At 41.5% G+C, this 18591-nt stretch overlaps 1 protein-coding gene across 6 annotated transcripts in view; it reads right to left on the reverse strand.

Annotated features, from left to right (window-relative positions):
* LOC137377513 (septin-6) overlaps positions 1-18591 on the reverse strand; it is an 84979-nt gene that overhangs the window by 65012 nt on the left and 1376 nt on the right. For 5 of the 6 annotated variants that reach the window (XM_068047190.1, XM_068047189.1, XM_068047187.1 and 2 more), the window contains exon 2: positions 5352-5466. The exons of the other annotated variant lie outside the window; for it this stretch is intronic. In XM_068047190.1, the coding sequence (XP_067903291.1) occupies positions 5352-5466 (115 nt within the window). The remainder of the gene's footprint in view (positions 1-5351; positions 5467-18591) is intronic. 6 annotated transcript variants of the gene reach the window in all.

Genomic DNA, 18591 nt, shown 5'->3' on the forward strand with positions numbered 1-18591 from the left:
TTCTCTCTCAACTTTCTTCAACAGCCTCGAGTGCACACCATCTAAACTCCATAACTTCTCCACTTTAGAGTTTCTCTTTTCTATAGTTATCAGTCAGTTTTTTTTTCCACATCCTCCTCTGGCACACCTACATTTTCACTTCCCCCAACATTTGTAATCACAGACGCAACATCATTCCCCAGTAGATTCCGCATTACGTACTCTAATTATTCTCTCACTTTTAATATGTTGTTAAAGCCTATTATGCAAGCTGCTTTAAAAAAACACATTTCCTTTGAGCCCATCTCAGCTCTTTTCACTTCTTCACTACTGAGTTTCCTAGATTCTTCATGATTTTCTTTAATTCTGTTATCCCTACTTTTATCATATGACTCCCTTTTAAGTTAATTTCAATTGTCCTATTCATCACCAGAACTCATTTGATGCAGCCCATCTTACCTTGTGGGAATATTTATTTTGTACTCTATCTTGCATATGAAATCTCCCTTTAACATTTTTGTCCAGTTAATTTAGGCCAACTGCCTTCGCAATTCAGCCTTTTTCTAGTCCAGTGTCTCCTCATTCTCCTTTTCTATTTTTACATTGAACCTATGTTGTGCTCGCTTTATCCCAATTATTTGGCTACTCTCAACAGTTATATTTTCCACAAACTAAAACAGGCCTGATTTCTATCCTTGTTAGACTAGAAACATAATAATCCAGGAAGCACCACTGAATACATTTTAAAATGTATTATCCACTTTGATCAATAATTGACAAGAGCACGACACAGCTTCAGCACGGTGACTTCAGATCTGTAATATTTTTGATTTATGCTGGGTTGTTGCAGAGTATCTTTGAGTTAATGGAGTTTAATTGGGGGGGGGGGGGGGGGGGGGCAGTACGAGATCATCCACTTTGGATCAGAGATGGATAATTCTGAATATTTTCTTAATGGTGAGAGATTGGGAGCTGTGGTGGAGCAAAAAGGTTTGAGTGTCCAAGTACATAAATCACTAAAAGCTTGTGCACAGGTTCATAAAATGCTAATGGAATGTTGGTCTTTACCGCAAGTCAGCTGGAACACAAGAGTCAAAACGTGACGCTTTAGTTGTACAGAGCCTTGGTTAGACCCCACCTGGAGTACTGCATTCAATGTTGGGCACCAAATCTTACATATAATGGTCTTGAAGTGGATACAGAGCAGATTCACCAGAACGATACTAGGGCTTAAAAGGGTTAAATTATGAGGACAGGTTGAATTACCCCAATTTGTATTCCTGAGTTTAGCAGGGTGACTGGTGATCTAATCGAGACTTTTAAAATGATAAAGGGTCACGATGGGGTAGATACAGAGAAACTATTTACTGTAGTTGGGAGAATCCAGAACAAGGGGGCAGAACATTAGTGCTCGGCCATTTTGGATTAAAATAAGGAAGCACATCCCCCCGTATCTCCCCCCAACCCCCCCACACACACAAAAGGCATTGGAAACAGAGAACTCTTTCCCTTCCCCACCACCCCCCATTCCCCCTGTACAATTTCCCAGTCTGCTGTCTTTCAGCTAATTCTTTATCCAAGTCTAAGTCCTAAACCCATGATACAGCCTTTCACATAGAACTTTAAGGCAATCTGGAAAGCTAGGGTTACGTCATAGGGGCTTCTAATGTCCATTTAAGACGTCACTTGCTCAAAAGAGTCAATGGAGGTTGATCAGGGAGGATCTCCCATTTCTGAAACTAGAATGGCTGCTATTTCCCAGGTTATGTACAAACAGCTAATCCTCAAGTTTGTTCCCAATGACCAATTCCATTATTTGACCTGTTACTGATGCACAATTTATGAGTCTGTAGCCTCCTAGGCTGACGCAGTTGCCCTTTTTGATCTGAAAAAAAAACGTATGCACCATTAGGGGAAGCATTAATGGTGCTCGTGATGGGTACAATTTGAGGCGATGAAGTGTTACATAAGAAGACTAGGCCACATTAAAGTCCATCAGCTTAAATGCAGTTTTGCTGACAACTGATAGCAATAGGTTAAATATCTCTAATAGAAACTCAACAGATTTCTTCCCCTCAACTCACGTCACACATTTCCAGTCTGAGAACAGAAATGTAGGTTGTTGCCGTGACAATACCAACTAGCTATTCGGAGGCACTAGACCACACACTACATACTGATAAACTCTTTCCATTTTCTCTCCCACCCAGAAAATGCCCATGCCTTCTTACATGGTCTGGCTCAGTTCAGAAATCCTTCGGAGAATTTCAAAGGCATACAGAGTCATTGGCTTAGATTTCCAGCCTAGCAGCCTTGTGACCTCCACCCAGACAACCGAGGTAAGAAAGGTTAATGAATGCTAATAGCTAAAAAAAAAATCAGTAAATCAACCATTCGCGAAATTAAAACAAACTTAATGGCCACATCTGCTTTATTGCACGAGATCAAAGGAACCTTCCAATCTCCTGTCCCCACTTCTGAAGCCAAAATTGCAAGTTTGTAAAATCAAATATAGGCAGCAGGATCCTGCTTACCATTCAATAAGTTACTTAGGTTTCAAATGAAGGCAAAAATAACTCAAGCGCTTGAACCTTCTTGCCCTGAAGGATCACTGGAGTTTGATTGGACTTCTCTTTTGTATCTTGTCTCAATAAGCTATTGAGTGGTTAGGCAGGTCCATGCAAATGTAACCCTCGCTTTGTCTCCCAATCCCTCCTTTGCACAAAATTCTCTCAGTTTTAAAATCAACAACTGAACAAGTATCAATTGCCGTTTGCAGAAGAGAGTTCTAAACTTCCACCACCCTTTCCATGAATAAGGGTTTCCTAATTTCACTCCTGAGAGGACTGGCTCTAATTTTTAGACCATGCTGTCTAATCCTAGATTTCCCAACCAGCAAAAATAGTTTCTCCTGATCAATCCTATCTGTTCCCCTTAATATCTTGAAAACTTCAATCAAATCGCCCCTTAACCTTCTGAATTCCAAGGAATAAAACCCTAGTTTGTTTAATCTCTCCTTGTAGCTTAACCCTTGAAGTCCAGATACCATTCTAGCAAATCTATGCGACACTTCAAAGACCAATATATCCTTCCTACGGTATGGTGCCTAGAAATGCTCACAGTACTCCAGGCAAGGTCTAACCAGGATTTTGTATAGCTGAAACAGGCTTCCTCCCCCACTCTGATCTATTCCTCTAGATATAAAGGCTAGCATTTCATTAGCCTTTCCTGTATCTGTTCTTGGCACTTTAATGATCTATGTACTTGGACCATAAGTATCTTTGGACCTCCTCTATTTCTAGCTTTTCCCCATTTATAAAGTATCCAGTTCCATCCTTTTTAGGTCCTAAGTGGATGACCTCACATTTGCTACATTGAAATCGATTTGCCACAGTTTCACCCATTCACTTAATCGATCAGGATCTCATTGTAACTTTATGCTTCCATAAAGTTACTTCCAATAACTTTATTGGAAAAATAAAGTTTTTTATACTTTCAATACTGCTTCCAATACTGCCTATCTTTTGAGTTATCAGCAACTTTGGATATGTGGCTTTCTATCTCAGCATCTAAGCTGTTAATGAATACAGTGAACTATTCGAAGCAAAACTTCTTGCACAATTTATTTTGCAGCATCAGCTTTAATGGAGGTAAACTGCAAGGCTGTAAAGATTATTGAAATGGCACTGGTCCACAATGCTATTCTTTCAAGCCATTAACTACAACATCCATCAGCTCTTGAAAACTTTATTTTGCACTCCCAATAAAAACATCTGCAAGTTTAGTGGTGAGATAGCAGAAACATCCACAAAGTTGGCAGTGAGGTAATACCACAGAGGCAATTCGCAGAACAATTCAACTTACACATGACAAGCACAGTTGAAACTTGGAATGCTTTGCCTTCCAAACTTCATTAATACAAAAGACACCCTTAATTGTGCAATGCTTCAGTAAAGAAAGAACTTGCATTTATATAGCGCCTTGCACAACATCAGGACATTCCAAAGACCTTCACACCAAATTAAGTACTTTTGAAGTGTCGCCCCTATTGTAATGTGGGGAAATGCAGCAGCCAATTTATACACATGGTCCCACAAACAACAATGAAATAAATGAGATCATATGTTTTTAGTGATGTCGGTTGAGGGAAGACACTGAAGATCCCTGCTCATTGCTTGAACAGTGCCCAGGGATCGTTACATGCACCATAAGGGGCAGGCAGGGACTTAAGTTAATATCCCACTTCCAAGACAGTCCTCTGATCATCACAAGTATCAGCCTAAAATTACGCGCTCAAATCCTGCAGTGGGGATTGATCTCACAACCTTCTGAATCAGATGCAAGAGCGTAACCCAGTAATTCAGTTCTTCCACATATTAATTGCCAGTGTTTAAATGCCTTTGACAAATTGGATCAAGTGTTAGTTTGCTTCAGCAAATAATATAACAGCAAAACTAATAATTTGCAGAGTATTTAAAAAAATAGTTAGTCTCTTCTCCCCTCAATTTTCAACATTTTATCTAAATTTAAACCACACTCGAGAAGCATAAAATTCCCACATATAAAAACCGGATCATAACACGCATCCAGTGAATTGAACCATCATGTGTACAGGCCCTGAGTAGAGAAAACAGCAGTCAGTAATTAACCTACATTGGAATAGTTTAACAGAATAATGACTGAAATACAGCAAAGTATAATTATTTTCAGAAACTTTGGAATTCTAGAGACTTACATAGACCAGAGGGGGAAAAATAATATTGTAATTTAAACCTCCTACAGGGCATGAGCTTAATTAAGGTGGCTGTGAAATAAAAAACAGTCCTTCTGCCACTGGGGCCCGAGTTTTAATCAATGAGACAAGGGAGTTCCCTCATGATGAGCCTGAAAGGCAAGCATAATTTAATTTTACTCCATTTCCAGTGAATGCCAGTCCAGGACACACATTATTGATATATTTGTTAGGGAGGCCAATAAGGCATGAACAATGCAAAAAAGCAATGCCATTGGTTGGGATCATAGGAACAGGAGTAGGCCATTCAGCCCCTCGAGCCTGTTCCACCATTCAACTAGATCCTAGCTGATCTTTGAAGGGATGTGAGGAGGGGTGTGGGATGACCGGGTTGGGGGTGCAGGATACGTAGTTACTGTTGTGGCAATGAAAAGAGTGTTCTATAATGCATCGGACCTATGAGTATACATACCCTGAAAATTGCTCAATACTGGGCATCAAAAGAGCAACTGCCTGCCATTTAAAGAACTGCCACTTTTCACCTTGAGAAGCATTAGGTTCACTCAGACCACGGAGTTAGTCAGCCAGCCATTATGCATTATGAGCGATCATGTTGGAATCCCACCAGTTAAGTACTCACCTACACACAGGATGTTGAAGCAGAAGCCCTGACACACTGACTTGTTGACTAACTGGTCTGGCATACTGTCAAAGCCAACGTGCCCAGACAGCGAAAGGTTGCGGGCACCTTCGGACTGGAAGACAGGAAAAACAAAATTAGGTGGTGGGGTAGTCACACAAATTGTACCGAGCTGAAAGGTTACGTGTCATATTTAGAGGTTTATTGCTAATTATTTACCAAAAGAGTACTTCAAAAAATAAGAGTGAAGGCACATTATAAAGGACAAAATTAGTGACAATAGTTTACTAATCGTGAAACAAGTGTCCAGACAGACGCTACGTGTAACATATAACTGGGGGTTACTGGCACTAACTGGATAGCCCCAGGAGAAAACCAGCCAATCAGAAGGTCCAAGTTACATCACGTCACAGTCCTTGGTACTGCAGATGATTCGTATATTATGACATCTCCGCCACTAACAGACAGCAATGAATTTGTTTTCAAATCCAAACAGTGACTGTAAAAACTGATTTGCAATGCATAACAAGTATTGCTGGAATGTAAACCTAACAGTTCCGTAAACGTGGCAACCAGTGTACACTCATCAGTAAAGGTTCGCCATTGAAAAGGAGTCCTCCAAATATATTTTGAGGCAAGACCAACTTCACTACTTTCTAGAATTCATACACCAATGTTCAAAAGTAGCATTTACCTTAGTGATTATAAAGAAAATTTGACAAATTACTGCACCGCCCTATAATGATGTTCTTGTGCTGAACAGGATATTTAATGGAGAGTACATTGACAAACAGGTGTTTTCACAACCTGACTAGGCCCCCTCAGGGTACATTTAGAAAAAAAAAGGAAGTATTACAGTTTGAAGGTGAGGAGGTTTAAAAATTGAGCAAATTCTATCGTTATGGTTACATCAATTACTCAGCAGGCAAGGCAGGTAGGAACCTAACCTTTTGCAGCATCACAGAGTTAGAACCATAACAATTCATTACATCACAACCAGAAGTTAGAATGGACTTCAAGGATGAAACTGGAGTGCTAGCTTCTTGGATTAACATGGATATGTACAAGGTATACTCTGACCACGCATCATACTACAAAGTGAAAAATTGATGAATGTCTGAACTGACTGACAAGCTACCAGCATTCACCAACTGAATGAATACTGGAACCCATTTCGCAGATGTAATAAAACATTGCAGACCATTTTGTTAGACAATTTGATTTTTATTCTTCACTATACATTGCCTGAACTCTTCTTTTGCCTCATTTTTAGCCTATTTGCATAAATATATGTGGCATGTGCTTCACGTCCTCGCTTGATCTAGTAGTCTTCCAGAGGCAATCCGTACAAGAGCTGCTCTTTATTGAAAATACAGGCGTTCTGAAAAAAGGCAGCCAACATCAAAACCAAAGTTAAGTTTAAGCAGAACTCTTCCTCTGTGCAGGACGACTCTCTCTCCAATTCTCCTTCCCTGTGGGAAAGCATATCGTTCCCTCTCCGACTCCCACAGCAGCACAAGCAGGAGCCAAGGTTCAGACTTCAGTCTACCCAAGACAACTTGACTATTTCCCTGTTAATGTGTGGGTGAATATGGACCCATTCCCCAGCAATCACTGTATATTCCTGCTCAATATAGAGCAACACAATTACTGTAAATCTGTCCAATTCCAGCCACCATCCCATAACCTAGGATTTTAACTACATGCAAAAATACCATCCATTTTTCATTTGAAACCATCACTACAGAGGCACTCTCTGTGGTACTTGGAGTGAAAGCCCACACTGGTGGTTTACATTGTCATTAAACCTTACTGCAAAGATTTATCATTGGCCAGGGATGTCTTAATGCCAAAACATGCCAAACCGTAGCAACTAGCTGACCAGTTGCATTGCCTTGCAATCAACATCTAAATCCATTACACAAGTACGCAATATGAAAAAACAAAGTCCTTGCAAAATATTTACAGAACAACACTGATTAACAAGAGAAGGACCCAGATATATTTGTTTGAATTATAAACTTTATCAATGGACAACTGAAGAGCCTGCCAAGTTAATCAGTTGTGTGTGTTGCAGATCATCACTGAAGTATCTGTCTTCCGCCCAATTATTGGGGTCACGAGCACTGAAGTGAGAGCAATGTCTATGGTTTACATCCTTCCATCTATGAAAGATGATGGACACAGCAAACAATAGGCGGGGTGTCTTCTCTTGACGCACCTTTGTTGATGGCTGTGAAGGCCAATCCTTGACAGGCAGGTTCTGCCACAAGTGCTACACGTGAAGCTGCGAATGACGCTGAGTTGTTGTTTAAGATGTTGGTTCCTGTTGCCAAGCTGCTGTTGCAACTGGCCGTCGTGATGGCGACACATTCTGTGGACTGGTGTGCACTATTTCCCTCTTTCATCAACTAGTGACTCACAGCTGCAATAGTCAACATTTAGGGCCTTCATGTCATGCATGCAAGCATCCTTGAAGCAGAGCTTTGGGCGCCCCACTGGTCATCTGGCCCTGGCTACCTCACCATATAGAAGGTCCTTGGGGAAATGGCCATCTTCCATCGACGTGTCCGACCCACCAAAGCCGCCTCTGCTTGATTAGTGCCAACACACTTGGGAGCTCTGCCTTTGAGAGGACTGCTGCATGTGATTTTGTCTTGCCAAAATGTACGCATAATGCGCCACAACAGCGAAGATGGAAATTATTGAGCTTCTTTTCCTGGTAGCTGTAAGTCGCCCATGTTTCACAGACATACACAAGGTGCTGAGAACACAGGCCTTATAAATCATCAGCTTGGTCCTACGGGTCAGCTTGATGTTATCCCATGAGCTTTTCGCGAAGCAGCCAAAGTTGGTAGCTGCTTTCCCTGTGCGTGTATCGAGCTCTGCATCAAGGAACAGATTGTCCGTCACTGTGGACCCAAGGTAGCAGAATCTGCTAACCACTTCCAGTGAGGTGTTATTTAGTGTGATCATGCAGCACCTGGTCCCATGACCACAGTTTTCTTCATGCTTGTCAGGGAGAACAAGTTACAGGCATGGGAGAGACAAAACACATTACTGGTACCCATATTTAACAAAGGGGACAAATCTAATCTAGGCAACTACAGACCCATTAGTCCTACACTAATATCTGGCAAAATAATTAAACTGATAATCAGGCTACCCGGATGAGAATATACAAACAGATGAATAATGATCGAGAGGAAAAGAACCTCGTGCATCACAATACATGCACTCCCCTTATGATAAATAATAGCCAACATGGCTTTGGAAAGAGGATCCTACCTAAATTCATGGACTTTTTTTCTTTGAGGAAGTAGCATTGGTAAACAGTGGAAAACACACGACACAATTTTCAAAAAGCCCCTGTTAAATTCAAAGCGTACCAATGAAACTGAAAGTAGTGCATGTCGAACGACTGATGTCTAACTGGAGGGAGCAATACTGAGCGAAGCAACATGGGATCAGTTTCGTTTTTTTTTATTGTTCCTAATCTGCTTTAGCCATTTGGATTCAGAAACCCAATGCTAAGTTATGAAATTTGTAAATGGGTTCAGGAAGTAGCCAGAGAGGTACAAAAGAAAGCTAATAAAAATTGTCAAGTGGCCAAATCAATGGCAATGGAATTCAATATAGATAACTGCAAGGTACCCACACACAGCAGGGACAAATCTGAGTCATGTGGATGGTGCAGAAATTGTTAAAAGTGAAGCGGAAAGAAATCTTAGGTGCCAATACACTTGGCACCTAAAATGTCAAATCACTGTGGAGCAGCAACAAACACAAAGAGAACATACTAAATTATATTGCTTGATCAGTCAAGGAGAACAAGGAAGGTTCCAAACATAAAATATAATGTTCCCTAGTCAGACCAGTTCTTGAACTTTGAAAAGAACTGATTGAATTATATCACTAACTGCAGCACTAATTCAAGTCAAGTACACTGGAACAAGGTATTAAAGAAAGGAAAATTCAGGACAGATGTGAGAAAACATCTACACACAGATATCAACACTTGGAATGGTCTGATCGGGCCGGTGGCCGGGGTGGGGGGGGGGGGGAGGGAGGCAAATTCATTCAAAATGCAATTGGATGAATTGATGAAGGGGAAATGTTACTTAATGTTACTAAATTCTGAATGGAGGAAATAAGATGAGCCCAATTATATCTCTCATGATCTTATACAGAAACATTCTTGGATTTATATAACACCTTATGGCATCTCTCAAACTTTCTGAGCACTCATACAACGAACCGGAACGTCTTTCACTGTAGCATCTGGCCTGCAAATGGTATTGAGATGAATGACCAGTTAACCTGTTTTTGATGGTGTTGATTGACGAATAACCATTGGAAAGGTGAACTGAAAAATTCATTTTTCTTCAGTTGCTCTTTAACATACACTTGAACCATGAAACTAGGCCATCAGAAGGACGGTACTTCTGTGAAGATAGCAATCCCTCAGCGATGCAGCAGAGTGTCAGTCTAAATTATATGGTCAAGTCCCAGAGTGCAGTTTCAACCCACAATCTCTGGACTCAAGCTATTACCAACTGAGCCAAGATGACAGCGAACAGAGCATATGTAGGATTACATTGTCTGCAGCACTGAAACAACATACAGATCTATGCAGCTCAGAGTGAAGACTATTCCATGGTGGGAGGTATATCCTATAGTAAGCCAATCTGTAGAGCTCCACCTCCCAAACCATCTCACCTTAAAAGAGATGAAGGGTAGTGCATGATAAATCTGAGATCCAATTCAATTAAAAAGTGATTCTACAAGTACTTTTTACTAGACTTAGTGATAGGCTAGTATTGTAAATAGCAACCTTCCATTACACAACAGAGAATTTCACCCAGTAAAAGTTTCACCTACAAATCAGATTTGCAAACATTGCACCACAAGACGGTAGACAAGGTCGTTTCAAAACAGAATTAAACACAAGTAGAAGCAGACTAGACGAAAGACAGTTTGTGTGTGGTTTCTGGTTTCCTCTCTTCACTTCCTTTAGTTTTTGTTTTAAATGGTAGTCGCCATTACAATTTGTTTCAGACTTTGAAAAACATGCAAAGAAATGAATTTCCATACAAAGTCCTTAAATAGTATCTGAATTTATCTAGCAGTGAAAATCTGGAAACTGCATTTTGGTTTCATTAGATACTCCCCCATGGCACAGCCCATAGTTTATCTGGAGTGATGTTTTTAAATGGCTGAAGTGGAACTATGTTTAACCAAGACCACTGCTCAGGTATCTGCTGGAGGGAAGTGGTTCAATAAGCACATTCTGTGATGTATTGTCAACTAATTGCTGTAGGAAATTGTGTAATTTGGCAGCTGCTTGTAAATTCTGCCCTCCTGCTCAACTCACATCAAGGTTAGCATAGCAGGCATGAAAATACTGGCTGTTTTTCCAAAAAATATGCTAAGTTGTGATTCATTGCTGTTTTATTAATGATGTTCGAGACAATCACGTACAAGTATGTGATACTTTGCATGCATGGCATTTTCAAAAGTAATGAACACTATATTAATTGGCTGATTAGCCATGACGTGGCTGAGTTTAGCTGCTAACCTTGCCTTCTCCTTTAAGGCTACAGCTCAAGTATGCCCTCTGCGGAAGTGATCTACACAAACCATCGTTATGTTTAACTGCTGTTTGGTGAAGGAACTTTGCAGATGGTTTATAAATTGAGCTTTGACACTTCGAAGCACAAGTCTGGACTGACAAATACTTCCAAAACGTTTGTATTTTATTCATGAAGCCACCTTTCCAAATTCAGATAAGAGAGCATGTGTTTTTTTTTTGAAATGTTCATTAAGAAAGGGATGTTTCCAATTCAGATATCCACAGTCAGCATCAAGGCAATTCAAGGTCAAGAATAGCAAACCGAGACAGCCCAAACTCATTGCGTACAAGGACCCTTACAGCTGGCTTCCAGAGAAGAAAGGCTAGTGTGTCTAACTGCGTGCACCCAGTTCCCTACTATATGTGGTTTTCTAAGGACTAAACAACATGCCCTTTGTATTCTGCCCGGTACTAGCTTCTCAACAGTTCCTTTGTACTTTGGAAATTTCATTCTCTATACAGAAACTGCTTGCTGTCGAGGCTGAGAATTTTCACAAACGCAGTCAGGTTTATTCTCATCTGAAATAAGGCTGAATCACCAGGCAATGCAAACTTCCAATATGGCTAGATTTTCCAGAATTAGATAAAATGCAGGTACCATAAGCTACTTTTAAAAAAATGAGACAATTTCTCAGCCAAGAGCTCATGAGTATTTTGTTCATCAGAAGTCAAGGGGAAATAAATATGCCTGTATGACTCAGTGCTTTCAAGCTAAAATACTCACATCTGGATCATTTTAGATAATAATACTAGACAATAACTATCAGGAAAGACTGAACTGGGTGAGGCTCTTTTCTCTGGAAAAAGAGAAGGCTGAGGGGTGACCCGACAGAGGTCTTTATCATTATGAAGGGGTTTGATAGGGTAGACGTAGAGATGATGCATCCACTTGTGAGACAGACTAAAACTGGGGCCCATAAATTAAAGATAGTTGCTAATAAATCCAATAAGGAATTCAGGAGGAACAACTTCTTTAACCAGAGAGTGCTTAGAATGTGAAATGCGCTACCACAGGGAGTAGTTGAGGCAAATAGCATGGATGCTTTTAAGTGGAAGCGAGGTATGTTCATGAGGGAGAAAGGAATAGAAGGATTTGCTGGCAGTAGGGTGGGAGGAGGCTCCTGTGGAGCACAGACCAGTTAGACCAAATGGCCTGTTTCTGTCCTGTAAATTCGATGTAAAGGAAAACCCAGCGCCAGCATAGGGTGGATAACTGCCTTCTTCTAGTGGGACAACATGAATGAGAATCATTAAATGTACATAGAAGTGGCTAGAAAAGCATAGCACAGGTCAGGTAACAGCTACATGTAACCAGGTTTGCATGCACAGTAAGTAGCCATCATTACAGTTCTATCACTTGTATCAAGATCTTTGACATCAAAATGTATTGCTTTGGCTCCTGATTTTATTACAAGAGCTCTTAGGGAGATTGGAATGGATGTTAAGGGTGGTCAGAAAGAGAGCGCGAGAGTGAGAGAGCTGAAAATTACCCTTCCTATCTCTAATCTAAGTGATGCACATAGATGTATCTCTTGCAGTGGGAAGAAAATCCAACTAGCCATAATAACGTGCTCTTTTACCCATTCTTAATATTATGTTCTAAGGAACCTTTTGCTCCAAGAAGGCACTAATATTGACACTATTACGACCGAGGCAGGAGGCGGGAACTGTCTTTTCTAGTTCTACTATTCCACAGGTCACAACATATAATTTTTATTAATGTTTACCCAGTTACCAATGCAGTCAATCATATACTCTCTATCCCAGAATTAAATACGCCGACATATGGAAAGATGTCAGTTGTCCCTTTTGGTCTGGCATCCCAAATATGCGTAGACGGCTGTCACTAGGATCTTCCTCGAACAGTTCTTTCCAGGCGACATTGAGGATCAGCTTGGCAGGCCTTTCAGGAGGAATGCAGCATCAAGGGTTTTGGTTATCACACTGAATATGGAAAAGCTGGCAGACTTTTCAAAGAGATGGAAAAAGCTCTGAGGTTTTGTCCTTGGCAGGTTAATTTTCAAAACTCCTTTCAAAACACTGTCCATACCCCAACTGACTGTCCAAAGCAAAACCAAAAACAATATCTTAAGAGTCAAGCCTCCTGACCCCTATAAACCTTGACCTGTCACTTCTCTGTAAATATCCTCCCCAGGTCATAAAGCCCCCACTGGGGTACTTATCTGAAGTCTTCAAGTAAGGGTTGCTTGCAGACCAAGTCCAAAAGACCCTCTGATGACCTCTTTAAAAAAAAAAGTCCAGCTGCTGTGGAATCCTTTTCAGTCTTAAAACCCAAGTCCTCAGAAAAAACTAACAAAAAATGGAAGCACTTTCATAACACCTTGCAAAAAAATGGCATACAATAAAAATTCACACACACAGATTCAGTGAACACAAACACAGCCCCATCAGAGCAGAACTGCTCTCATACTCTTCATAAAGGTTACAAAAGTACTTCCACTGTCTCTGTAACCAGGCTATCTGGGCTAATGAGCTGATTGATCGCCATGTTTTGAGAAGGCAGTGGAATGGGATTGTGTAATGATAATGCTATCTCCCTCCCTAGTGCAGTAAGTACTACACACAGCAACAAATACAGAACTGTTGAGTGAAACACTACACATATGCAATTATTGATAATTAAATGCAAGAAGAGAACTGCAAACAGGATATTTGGCAGATGAATAGAACTTTGGTTTAATGAACAAACTGCTACACTACGGAGTTAAAAAAAAAACAATGGTTAAAACATGTTCCTCACTAGTGACAGAAAATACACAAGCTACCAGAGATTTTAATGCTATATTTTTTAAGCATTTGTCTGTCTAACTTTATATTCTTGACATGCTTGGGGGTTTATCAAGTTAATGATAAGTGTAATTCATAAGAACTGCAAGAAACACTTTGCCAATCACATTTTCCTTCTTGATAGAAGAAACCATTTTAGTCACACTGTACTTAACAGCTGTTAAGATTGCAATATAGGATATCCAGGCACATCCTGTTGATTTTTTTCTTTAGAAAGTACTTTGCAATTTTCCCTCCCTCCTTCCTTTGACTCCCTGTGGGGCATGGTCCGTGACAATGGGCACATTAGTACATTAAAACAAGTGGCAAATCATGGGAAAGTTAACACAATGGGTGTCAGCAGGACTATTCAAATACACGGGGCAAAACAACAGAACCCAACCTTGTCCTCACCCAACATCCACATGTACACACACTTCCAGCAGGAGTCACAAGATAGCAATGAGGTCAATTTTTCACTCCCAAGTGGATAGGGGCCAATAGTAGTGTCTGTACTGCTGCCAGAGTTCAGATTTTCCCACTCAGAACAGACTAGGGAAAGCAAACTCAGGAGTCTCCTGTATGGCTCAGCTATTTTAGCATTTCCAATATTACTTTGATTCTTCCAAAGACAGCAATGCAACCTTCAGCAGTTAGTAATGTACCCAATTAAACAGCAAATTAAAGGTAAAGTCTTATTATGTCACATTGGAAACCCACAGAAAGTCAAATGTCCACAATATTGTGAATCATTAAAATAATAAATTGAGGGCAGTGAATATTTTACTACACATGTAAAAGTATAACTCAATAAGTGTTCTTTCCAAGTGAACTATCTTTGCCAGCTGATGCCATTACAACCCTGTTCTTTCTGCCATATAATGCAAGGTCACACAGCAAAACTCAGAAGGTAAAGGGTTAGTGGTTATAATGGAAAACTTGGCACTAGCAACAGAAGAGACCAACATCAATGACTAAATTAAAATAAAGCTCGCAAACTAACAGCAAAAACAAATATCTAGGCATCTGATACAAGGGTACAACACACCCTTGGGATGTTAGATGACATTCAGAAACTGTGAGTTTGGCATCTCCGTGACCCTAGTTTGTCTACTCTTTCTGCTGCCACTGTATGAAATGAGCTTGACAATCTCAACAGAGTATCTTGTTGGCATAAATTCACACTACAAAATGGCTCATGCTGGCACAACATTTTGGCAGTCTTGCCCACAACGGCCAGAATTGATAAGATGGATGGCTGAATAAAATTGGCACCGATGTGGTGAGAGGTGCTCTTCTGGGATTGAGATTGAAGTGGGTTGGGACAGTAAAGGGGTTTTGTTATGCATTTGGCTCTGCTACATCTGACTTAACTTGATGCTGACAATGACTGACAAGCCTCCCCATAAGACTCAAGTCAGGAATGTAAGAATGCTCATCACTGCTTGGATGGGTGCGGCCACAACAGCACTGAAGCGGCTCAACACCATCCAGGATAGAGCAGTTCACTTGAAGAATGTCCCTGGACTCAATATCCACTCCCTCCATCACTGATGCACCGTCTGCAGGAAGCACTGTGGCAATTCACCAAGCCTAATTTGTCAGCACCTCACACCTCCACATCACCAAGAAGGGTAATGGGCACAACCCTGGGGACACTATTATCTCCAATTTACCCACTATCGTGACTTGGGCATATAATCGGTGTTCCTGTATCATAGCTGGGTTGTCCACAACCGAGTGTTGCAGGCTGGCACATTCCAAGGTCCAGGACTACGTGCTGAGGGACGCACTAAAGCTTGGGGCAGCTGCCGCAAGGAACTGAGGGGCTGGATCCATGGGAAACCCCTCAGGCTGTGTACACCAAATATGGGTTTGCTGTAAAATGTACATGGCATGTAAAATGGAATGGAAGGGTTGAGAGGCAACTCACTCCTGTATCAAACAAAACTGATTTCCTTTGCTCTTTCTGGAATGTCAACTTGGTGCTATTTTGAACTGTTTTGTAATGTATTTTCTTACAGATTTTATGAATAAAGTATAATCGAGAAAAAAATCATAGCTGGGTCAATACCCTGAAACTCGCTATCTGACATCATCAGGTGAGCACCATCACACTGACTATAACTGTTAGAGGAGGAGGCCCACCACCAACTTCTGTAGACAATAAATGCAGCTGTGTCAAAATCACACACATCCAAAGAACAAATTAAAGAAAAAGTGGAGTAATAAATTTAACATCAACGCCCTTCACCGCCATGAGCGCTAAAATGTCACTCAAACGTTAACAGCTCGAGAACGAATCCCGGGTTTATCACGTCACTCGCACCCCGTCCCCATTGCAGCTTACTGACAGCCATCTGCTATTCTCTTCATAATATACTAAAAGGGATCACATGAAAGGAGTTCACTGGGCTTTCCTGTCTAACAACACTGGGGAACTTTCATCATCCCCCAACCACCAAAATGCACCAGAAGTGCACAGAAAAAAAAACTCAGTGTCGGCAATGGAAAGCTCGAGCCAAACAGCAAAATTAATGGCACAAGAAATTCAAATGACCAAACCCCATTACAGAATGATTGAATTAGAAAGCCAACCAATTCACAAACTATAATGAATATTTTTGTTGCTATATATTTTGTGTTTGCCCATGAATCCACCCCATGTGTCATGGTCAGTAGCACACACTGATCATACACCCTCTTCCTTAATGCTAGTGTTATTTTTCTTATCACACAGAATATCTCTATCTCCTGAACCAACTCTATCCTGCCCTAATACTACTCAGTATTGCTTCATTTGTACAATCCTCCATCTTGAATGTTTGGCCCAGATATATGTATTCAGTCACTTTTTCATTCAGGAGATAAGCCAAATGGAGATGGGCTGGGCACGTTGCTCCAAGAATTGATAACAGGTGGACATAAAGGCTAATGGAGTGACAGCCAAGAACAGGAAAATGATGGAGTGATGACATAATATCATACCTAGGAACCACATGGGTGAGAACAGCAAGGGATAGAGAGAAATGGAAAAGGCATGAGGAGGGTTACATCCAACAGCCTGAATGAATGATACTAATTACTAGAGGTTTTAAAGCTATCAGAAGCCTTTTATTTATTTATTTTTATTTAGAGATACAGCACTGAAACAGGCCCTTCAGCCCACCGAGTCTGTGCCGACCATCAACCACCCATTTATACTTCTTCTTTGGCCTCCTTATCTCGAGAGACAATGGATAAGCGCCTGGACGTGGTCAGTGGTTTGTGAAGCAGCGCCTTGAGTGGCTACAAAGGCCAATTCTAGAGTGACAGGCTCTTCCACAGGTGCTGCAGAGAAATTTGTTTGTCGGGGCTGTTACACAGTTGGCTCTCCCCTTGTGCCTCTGTCTTTTTTCCTGCCAACTACTGTCTCTTCGACTCGCCACACTTTAGCCCCGTCTTTATGGCTGCCCGCCAGCTCTGGCGAACGCTGGCAACTGACTCCCACGACTTGTGATCAATGTCACAGGATTTCATGTCGCGTTTGCAGACGTCCTTATAGCGGAGACATGGACGGCCGGTGTGTCTGATACCAGTGGCGAGCTCGCTGTACAATGTGTCTTTGGGGATCCTGCCATCTTCCATGCAGCTCACATGGCCAAGCTATCTGAAGCGCCGCTGACTCAGTAGTGTGTATAAGCTGGGGATGTTCGCCGCCTCGAGGACTTCTGTGTTGGAGATACGGTCCTGCCACCTGATGCCAAGTATTCTCCGGAGGCAGAGAAGATGGAATGAATTGAGACGTCGCTCTTGGCTGACATACGTTGTCCAGGCCTCGCTGCCATAGAGCAAGGTACTGAGGACACAGGCCTGATACACTTGGACTTCTGTGCTCCCTGTCAGTGCGCCATTTTCCCACACTCTCTTGGCCAGTCTGGACATAGCAGTGGAAGCCTTTCCCATGCGCTTGTTGATTTCTGCATCTAGAGACAGGTTACTGGTGATAGTTGAGCCTAGGTAGGTGAACTCTTGAACCACTTCCAGAGCGTGGTTGCCAATATTGATGGATGGAGCATTTCTGACGTCCTGCCCCATGATGTTCGTTTTCTTGAGGCTGATGGTTAGGCCAAATTCATTGCAGGCAGCCGCAAACCTGTCGATGAGACTCTGCAGGCACTCTTCAGTGTGAGATGTTAAAGCAGCATTGTCCCATATTCGTACCCCACCCCCACCTTCCCTCAACCACCTACCTATACTAGGGGCAATTTATAATGGTCAATTTACCTATCAACCTGCAAATCTTTGGCTGTGGGAGGAAACCGGAGCACCCGGTGAAAACCCACGCGGTCACAGGGAGAACTTGCAAACTCTGCACAGGCAGTACCCAGAATTGAACCCGGGTCGCTGGAGCTGTGAGGCTGCCCGTTTATATAGTACTTCAACGTAATAAATGTCCCAAGGCAACAGGAGCATTATCAAGTAAAATTTGACATTAAGCCATTAAGGAGCTATTATGGCTGACAACCAAAAGTTTGGTCAAGGAGGTAGGTTTTAAGGAGTGCCTTAAAGGACGAAAGACTAGAAAGGTGAAGAGGTTTAGGGAAGGAATTCCAGAGCTTAGGGCTGAGGAAGCTCAAGGCATGGTTACCAATGGTGGAGAGATTAAGAGTCCAGAATTAGAGCAACGCAGATATCTGACAGCTGTGGGAAACGTAGCCTCTAATTATTCTTTTTTTGAGCGTACGGGTGATTTCCTCAAGTTTAAACTTTTTTTGTAGCCCTGCATGCACTGTAATTTAAAAGGGCTGATTTTTGCACAGGTACTTCGGGGTTGCTGCA

This window comes from Heterodontus francisci, chromosome 15 (genome assembly GCF_036365525.1).
Source record: "Heterodontus francisci isolate sHetFra1 chromosome 15, sHetFra1.hap1, whole genome shotgun sequence".
Lineage (NCBI taxonomy): Eukaryota > Metazoa > Chordata > Chondrichthyes > Heterodontiformes > Heterodontidae > Heterodontus > Heterodontus francisci.